At 40.6% G+C, this 9,010-nt stretch overlaps 1 protein-coding gene across 2 annotated transcripts; it reads right to left on the reverse strand.

Moving 5' to 3' along the window:
- Window positions 1-96: 96 nt before the first annotated feature.
- Window positions 97-7,843, reverse strand: epoa (erythropoietin a). Of its 2 annotated transcripts, none has more exons than XM_054601624.1 (5): window positions 7,734-7,843; window positions 2,898-3,028; window positions 2,667-2,753; window positions 2,312-2,476; window positions 97-1,566 (listed from the first exon to the last, which is right to left on the reverse strand). In XM_054601624.1, the coding sequence occupies exons 1-5, from the start codon at window positions 7,744-7,746 to the stop codon at window positions 1,414-1,416; spliced, it is 549 nt and encodes a 182-aa protein (XP_054457599.1). In that variant the 5' UTR covers window positions 7,747-7,843; the 3' UTR covers window positions 97-1,413. The 2 variants fall into 2 exon arrangements, with proteins under 2 accessions (XP_054457599.1, XP_054457598.1); XM_054601623.1 differs by lacking the exon at window positions 7,734-7,843 and adding an exon at window positions 7,312-7,488.
- Between the last annotated feature and the right edge of the window lie 1,167 nt (window positions 7,844-9,010).

The following is a 9,010-nucleotide window of genomic DNA, read 5'->3' on the forward strand; positions in this document are numbered from 1 at the left end:
AACTCTCACCTCTTCAACTCCACTGACCTGAACAAAACCTAGATAATGAATGAAATGGACAGACTTCCCCCTGTCGTGTTTCCATCTATCCTTTCTTTATCTAAGAATAATATTTTGTATTTAAATAGCAAATTATACAGTGATGGGACAAAACAACACAAAAAATAACAGGAAGGAAAACATGTACAAACATCCTTAAAAACATCTTGCACAACAAGATTAAAAAATAGGGAAAAAACAAGGAAGAACACTTAACCGGTCTGAAGGAGTTGATTATCAATCTTATAGAAAGCCTCAAGTTCCCATGACTAACTAATTGCCTGCCTGCCGTTTGATGACGAACAAATAGATCAAGGCAAGAAACAGTGTTAACGTCAGATAGTGGAAAACAATTTGCAATTACAGCCTCGCAGGATGTTAATTGTAAAAGGCAAACAGCATTTTTCCGGGCCGTCTGGCTATCAGTGTGTGGAGACTGGCTGAGTTTTGGTTAGGCAGCAACAAAAACACAGATAAGGACATCTCGTGCAACCCTCCGACCAACTCCTCACCGACCTCTCGTTCACTGTGAACTGACTCTTTAGTCCTTTATTCTGTTAGTTGGAAGGAAATGCTATGTGAAACTAACAGCTAGCCGGGTACATAGTACATACAGTTAGACGGCAGCGTGCCATTGCAAATGATGCCAACAAACCGCTTTGTAAATGTGTTACACAAGTGAATGGCAACTAGAGCTTGACTAAAATCTTCAAGATTACGCACAAAAAATACTTAGACTGGAGCTTAAAAGTAGAAAACCTGTATAAATAGTAATCGCACAACTTGTACAAATATATATATAAAAATATTAATTGGAAAAAAAACAATCCGAGAAGTCACTGTGAGGCAAAGTTGAGAAGGCCTGTGGGATTAGGCCTCATTCGTTTTTTTCCTTTTTGCAGTCATATTGGAAATGGATGCCCTGTCACAACCTCACAGTACTCCAATTCCTAGGTGCAATCAATAATTTCTGGGTTTTTCACTCCACAATTCACTCAAAAGAGGTGAGAAGGGGTCAAACTCACTGGAAACACACACATGCGCGCGCACACACACACACACACACACACAGAAGAACATCCACACACAAAGTGCAAGAGAGTGCCAGTAGACTAGCAATTGGAGCGGTGCTTCCCACAGGCCTCATTTTGGTCAGTGTGTGCTTCACCGTGTTCGTGTTTCACATCTACATTCAAAGGTGCAATCATCTCCCGTCCATCCAAAGCCCAGCTGGGACTGTCCTCTCTTTTCAGAGCTGCATCTTTCTCTCTTTCTGCACGCTGCTTCCAGCAGCCAGCGTGCAGGTCAACAGTGTCCCTCCTCTCGCCTTCGGAAACACAAGTGAGTTCCGCCTGGAGTTGGGAGATCAGCTGATCAGCTGACATCTTGCTGACAAGCCTGTGCATCCAACAGAAGGAGGCGCACTTTGCCTCGCAGGAAGTTGACGTAGACTTGAAGCAAATCTGTTGCCGACGATACCGTCCATGTTGCCTCAAGCCCTGCTGCACTCGCTGGTGGGGTATATTCCTAAAAGTCAATACAAAGCAACATGTTGAGCTTGTCTTAATTTGGGAAAGGATTCCTCCTCTTTTGCCTGTAACTACAGCATGCTACATTTCCCCCTGTAGGAGTAAGCAAAGAAATGTGCATCTGATTGACAAGTTCCATGGCATTTCCTTCGGCTTGTAAGGTTAAAATTTCAGACATCCACACAATCTCACTAGCAATCTAATGTCGGAAAGGTCTCTGATGTTGATTATCTCTTGGTATTGACAAGATACATTTATAATCTCCCTGGGTTTAGTTAACTGTTTATTTTTATTCCATATTTGTCTTGGTTTTCATGTGTCAGAACCCTGTTAACTGTTCCTGATGATGAAACTTTCATTTTGGTGACCCTTGAGCCAGGACACAGGCTGCTCATTCATCTTAAGTTTGTCTATTCACAAGGCCTCCGCTTGGTCCTGAATCATTTCAAAGGCTGCATTGCCATAACTTTTAGAACAAACTCTTACAGCAGCTTCAGTGCCCACAGTCCAGGAAATGCTAAGGGTCACATTCCTAGAGAATGTCCCATAACATCCCTGAGTTTCTCTATAACTGGAGAAAACACAATTTTGTTACAAGAAAGCAACAGATCTTGTAAATAAATCTTGCTGCTGCACTTTCTGAACAGAAATCCAACCGTTTTCAGGCTCACTTCATACCATTAAGGTTAAAAAGGGCTCCCAGTAAACAGTGAATATGTACCTCTGAACTTGCTGTAACTCACCTGGATGTTGAGGCTACGCAGCACAGCGTTGATGCTGAGCAGGTTTCTGATGGAGTTATCTATGTGGCTGTGCAGTGCTGTGTTGGTGACTGAGGTCTGTAGCAAGCTAAAGGCCTGTTGTAAGAGCCATAAGCCAGACTGCACCTCCTGGGCTTGTTCTAATCCCTTGCCAAAAAAAAGAGACAGAGGACAAGAGTTTAAAGAGTCTCATTATGGAAGTGACTCAGAGCAAAGGAAGCAGGTCATTTTCTAGTCCCCAAAAGGCATTAATTGTCTATGGATTTATACTTCACAGCTGATCTAAATCGATTGTCAGCTGCTTTTACATCCAGCTTTTTTTTCTGTGATTACTTACATTTTTCTTCTCCCAGACATCAAAGTCGACTCTGGTTTGGGGAACAGTGACAGACTCTGACAGGCTACATCCTTCTCGACATGACTTCTAAGAAAACAAGAAACGCATCATGTTAGTGTTTAGGCTACGCTTATCCAGTGGTGCATAGACGTTCAGTATGGCTGATTCCTGGATCACACTATCTCTGCGGAACTAAAGCCTGAGATCAGAGTGCATTCATTTTCCTCTCACCATAGCGACTTCTGCGTCTCGTCCTTCTTTAATGAAATGGTTCAGGACCCTGAGGTCACAGATCGGCCTCAGCGGGGACGGTAGGCCTGGCCGGGTCCACTCCAACACCATCAACAGCAAGGCAAGCAGTCCTGTTAAAAAGATTCAGTCATTCAAAGGCTGCTGAATGTCAACACTGAATGAAAACTAGAATTACCGCCTCACGGTTGTATGCCTCTGCCCACCAGTCCAGTTGAATTTTACATCCATGTCTGTTTAAAATGTCATCACTTTATCATTTCATCCTATTGAACATTTTTGAACTCTTGAGTTATGGCCCAAAACGTGTTTGTGACATCACACTGACCCTTGACCCTCAACCATCAAATTGTAATTATTTTACCCATCAAATTCGAACCCCTTCAATCCATTCTAACCCAAAACAATGCCTCCGTGCTGGTGGCAATTTGATATGCACTGGCAAGTAGAAAGTAATGTATGTAATGTATGTAGCCTAAAAGATAGACCCAATCTAATGTGAGGGAGCAAGACAGTTCATATGCTTTGCAGAACAAGCACTTCTATGGAAAGTAGCAGTGAAGCTGTCTTCCATGTGTCTCACTTGTTTGCATCAGGACTGTTGTTCGAGCTTTAACAACTTTAATGGTAAAGTACCAATACAGAGACGGCAGTGACAACTAAAATAACTACAATGGCTTTATTGTTCCAGTTAATTCTGACAGAAAGCACCTATTATATTGAGATAAACCGAGAAATCCAAGAACTGTCAAACACTACTCAAACCTTTTCACGCAATGACAGCTTCCTAAATCCTGGGTGGCTGTGTACCCAGACACAAAGTTTAATGTTCACACAGTAAAGCCAAGAGGCAGAACAGAGGCAGTCTCGGGATGTGTTTTCACTTTCATTAATACTAATACTTTCAGATTCATGCAGTTATACACAGGCCAGCTCCTGTACATCTGGATTTCTGGAAATCTGCCATCTCAGTTATAGCTACTGAGGGGGATTAAAACCCTGTGATAGGTGACAGACTTGATTTAAGGACACATTCCTGAAGGGATGAGTCTGGTCACGACCGGCTCTCCTTCAGAAACTAACATCACCATTCTAAGAAATGTGATTCTTTTGAATTCCATCAATTGTAAATCCCCCAGATCTCTTATAGTACAGATTAAAGAAAAGAGAGAGTAACCATCAACCAAATCCTTTGCATTCATTTACACAGGTTAAAATGTATAGACTGGGCACGTTAGAAACAATCCACTTCTCATTTGGTTTGGTTTGAACACCACAAGACTTTAGGAACAATTGTGTCTTTTATAATTTGTCTCCACTTTCACCACCGTCCTCATCTAGTGATGTCAGCCATTTTTATGCATCTCATCTAAGGTCCTACCTTCAGGGGTAATTACTTTTTTTTTCTATCTTTAAATCTATTGTCTACAAATACTTAATTCCCAACCTTAACATCCTCTGACCTATTCAGCCATAGATTTTCAGATAAGTATGTATGCAAACAAATAATAATATTGCAGATTATTGATCTTCTTAACAAAATCCCAAATGTTTTGTTCAACCACTGTGAGGTCAGAGGTCAATTACAAAACAATACCCTTTGAGTTGCTCGGGACACTCTGCCGGTATTGCTTTTATCTGGATGATAAACATCATATAACATAATGAGACTTTTCTGTATATAGGTGTCACAGACGATAGATAACACACTGTTAGGGCTGTATCATGTGAAATCCGCATGACTGAGCAGTAGTTCAGTAGTTTCACACTTGTGTATGACGCCTAAGAAACCATGTGATATCCTGGATTCTGAACAGAAACCTGCCGATATCATGACAGTGCAGAAATGACAGTATTCCTAATTTAGAACAGGGTGGTTCTGTAATAGGGCCGCTAGTCAGCCTTGTTCAGAAATGTAGGCATTACTTCTAGAGAGCACAGCAAACTCTGAACTCGAAGGATGCACTTGGCTATGAGAGCGGTTTTGATGTTGTGGGTCATGTGGGCATCTGACCTCATTCCTCTGTGCCACATGCTGAATGCGTTCTTTCACAGAAGCCTGCATGTATGACGCAGAAGGATGATAGGAAATACAGAAGATCTTCCCAGGCAGACAGGTCAAACACAGGCTAGATTAAGTACCCAGATTCCCAGATAACAAGAACAAATTAATCTGAACGGCAAAAAAAAGTTTACACTAATTCTGCAGGTTTGTATAATCATCTTAACACGAATCACCTTCACTCTCATGTCATGGAGCAGACTGTCGATCACACATAGGACCAAACTGTACCAACCCTATGTTTCACAGAATCCTTGTTTTAGCTCTTTGTATGTTGTGTATAGTTATGCATAGTGTCCCACAACTTCACAGGTTACTAATGGGTGCAACAGCAGTATTACAGCCTCCTTGTTCCCCTGAGCAATCATTTATAATCCCTGCAGACTTGCGATCTAGTAAATAGGAACACGCAAACACCAATACATGCACTTACATGGTGTTGTCAGGTGTGTGACTTTCACTAGAACTTATGTGCAGTCATGATCTCATTGAAAAGTAAAATACTGAATTACAAATCATTTGGAATAAATCCTACTGCTGGGCCTGTTTTCATCCTGTTGGCTGGTATGTGGCTGTTCCACTTTAATGAGACGCTGGTAAAATTACTGTTAGACTTTTATAAACTTGTCGAATTAAAAGAAAGCACAAACACAAAATCTTGGTGCATGTGTTCTTTTTCAGGCCTCCTATGATACTCTTTCTACATTATGGGCCGATCAACAATGTGGTCCCAGGACTAAAATTATCTTTAACATATACCTTTATTACGATATTCATATAACAGTTTCAGAGGCAAAGTCATGTCTGCACATGGCCTCCTTCCCATAAACATTGGCATTTGTCATTTTCAAAAAACACGGCCACTTTAAATACCTTTAAATAAGTGTGTGTGACTCAGCTTGAAGATTATCACTGACCTTTTTAACTTGGCCATTGCCTACGTGAGAATGCATCAATCTAAACTGTGTACACTCTCTCTCTCTCTCTCTCTCTCTCTCTCTCTCTCTCTCTCTCTCTCTCTCTCCATTCTGGTGGAATTTTTAGTCCAGGACTGTGGCCAAAATAAAGGTTAACACCTTTATCTGTCAACGACCACTGCCAAAACCCTGTTGCTATTTTAAATTGTCCCCAAAGGGCAGTGCTTTGAATAATGGCAAGCTTCCCTCCAGGTATGTGACATGATGCTTTGGAACGATGGCTGGATACTCACATGAGCTGACGCCTTTGACATGTGGCACTTACAATGTTGTGTCAAACAGCTGCACATAGAGAGCTCAGCAATTTAGATCAACTAGTGGCACAAAAGACTAAATGTCACAGATGGCTGATAGGGGGATGCTTTTAATAGTGCATCTCAGGTTTGGGATAGTTGCTTTTGAATGCTTTGCGACCTCCTTTCTATTTTGAATAGGTCTTCCCCATGACAAAGTGCAGAGTTGTAAATAAGTAGCTATCAGATGACACAGGTGTGACATCATTTCCTGTCCAGCTTTACTGGAATCCCTTATAGCTGTCAGACTTTGATAACCTTTTGCTCTTTTCTGCTGACATAGCCAAAAAAGTGCTGATTCAGCTTTTCTCATTCAGTACCCTCAACTTTCCAGTCTGCTGTGTCATGCTAGAGAATAATGACAGAAAATGTGTTTTCCCCAGTAGTCAAGACATAAAAACATACAGTGCTCAGCAACCCCCCAGCAGACCATTGTACCTACAGTGTCTAACAGTAACAGGAAATAATACATATTAAGTGTGAGTTAAACCCGCAATTCCAACTGATTTAGTGCCTTGATCAACTCTGTAAGGTCCAGCTTCAGCTTCATCAACAGCTTTAAAAATACTTTCTTTTTGAGACTGAATACTGTCTATTCCCCACATTATTAAGTATGTTCAATGACCTTCTCCTCTGCTTTGGCTTAATTTGGAGAAAATTACTTTTGGCTATTGCGAGGATTATAGTTCAGCGGTTCAACCTAATGTACAGCAGCTTTCTAGGAATGGGAATTGTACAATCTATTCCAACGAACTGCGGTCAATGATCACAATCATGAAGCATGCAGGAAAAGATTTTGGCACAAATCAGAGGACAGCTTTTCGGAAAATAGGCATTTAAGTAAAAAACGATCTCCAGAGAGGCTTTAAACCGTCTCAAGATTCAGTTTTCACCCATTCACACGATTAAGTACTGAATGAAATACTGAATAGCTGCACGCATACATCAATATATCATTAACGTCATAAACGTGTTCAAAAATATTGCGCAAACATGACTGATGCAGCACACAAGCATTTCACACACAGTAACGCACGATACTATAATATTTCAGGCGCTCTTACCTCTATTCGTTTTCTGCAACATTGGCAAACAGGTGCCACATCTTTAAGAAACATTGTGTGTTTAAATACATGCACAAACTGTACGGCTCAAGCTAAAAGCACTCAATCCAATAAGTCCCAACATACAACCAAGTGTGCGGGTCCCAGCGCTAGTACGACCGGCGTGTTGGTCCGTGTCAAAACCATGTGTGCTACCAGACTTTGCATCACTGCTGTGTCTGGCAAAACCTTTTATTTACCTCCCCAAGGATAAAGCGATAACGTGATAGTCCGCAAATACGAGGAGGCGCCTTTTTACGCACCACGGTGGGCTATAAAACATCAACCCGTGCATGCAGTCCCCCCTTTACGCAAAGCGTGAAAATAGACTAACTACCAAAGCCGGTGAACAGAGGAAAAAAAAAATCATATCCATAACTCACTGGGAAACTCCATAGCGGTGTCCGCATAACCCCTCACAGGGTCCTCGCGGTTTGGCCCATAGGTCCGTCTATTGCCCACTAATTGGAAACGAAGCTCTTTTGTGGATCTACTTATCCGGTAGGTGTTTCTTAAACTGAACCTGTTTGATTTTTTATTGATGACTTTAAAAAAATAAAATAAAGATGCATTGTTTCTATGACAATCTTATCTACCTGGCCCCTTAAGGCAAAACTGTTTTCTTTCATTGTTATTGTCAAATAATAGGCAATCCCTGTTTATAAAAAAAGTTGGCCCTAAAAAGGTAAATAATGTCTCCAAAAAAAAACGTGCGGACACCTCCCATCATTGTTCGGATGGGTTTTTAGAAACCTTCATTTCAGTAGTATCTTTTCAAAAACACCCGATTGTGTAAATATTGAAATTAGATCCCAAATGGCCTATATTGTCCTGATTGCCAAAAGCATCACGTTTTATTATAGAACTATGCGGTGGTCAATTGATGCCATACAGAAATCCAAATTTTCCATAAATCGAATCGAATTTTCTGTATGTATAATTGTGGCAGCAGATCAGTAAGCATGTATATGTTATATATGTAAACTTTCAACAACCTCTCCCCTTCCTTTCTCACAGTGACACACATCCTGATCCAGCTTCCAAAACGTCCTACTTGTGCTCTTTACCCATGCGTTTCAATGACAGTGCTGTAATAAATTTGATGTGACTGCATGTTTCAATAAATGGAAAAGCATGTTTAATAACAGACTGCTGCTGCTAGTAGACCTATATGTTATACCATTATTATCTTAATAACCGTTGCTAAGGGTCCAAAGTAATGAATGCATGATGTACAGTTTTATATTAGGTGTCAATGAGTAGTTCTCTTTTGCAGATAAGTATATGCTGGCAAGCCTGTAGTTAATATGTAGATGGGTAAATCACACTTCTATACTGCAGGCGCTGTCTTGTGATCTTTTTTTTTTTTTTGAAAATGGCATTGAGGAGGACGAGACATGATGTGAAAATGGTCACTGGTACCTAAATTAGGCCTTGACAATATATGAATATGACTTTGATCATTTTTACAGTACCAGTCAAAAGTTTGGACACACCTTCTCATTCAATGGTATTTTTTTCTACATTGTAGATTAATATTGAAGACATCCAAACTATGAAGGAACACATATGGAATTATGTGGTAAACAAACAAATGCTCAACAAACCAGAATATGTTTTATATTTTAGATTCTTCAAAGTAATTGAATGAGAAGGTGTG

This window comes from Anoplopoma fimbria, chromosome 7 (assembly GCF_027596085.1).
Source record: "Anoplopoma fimbria isolate UVic2021 breed Golden Eagle Sablefish chromosome 7, Afim_UVic_2022, whole genome shotgun sequence".
Lineage (NCBI taxonomy): Eukaryota > Metazoa > Chordata > Actinopteri > Perciformes > Anoplopomatidae > Anoplopoma > Anoplopoma fimbria.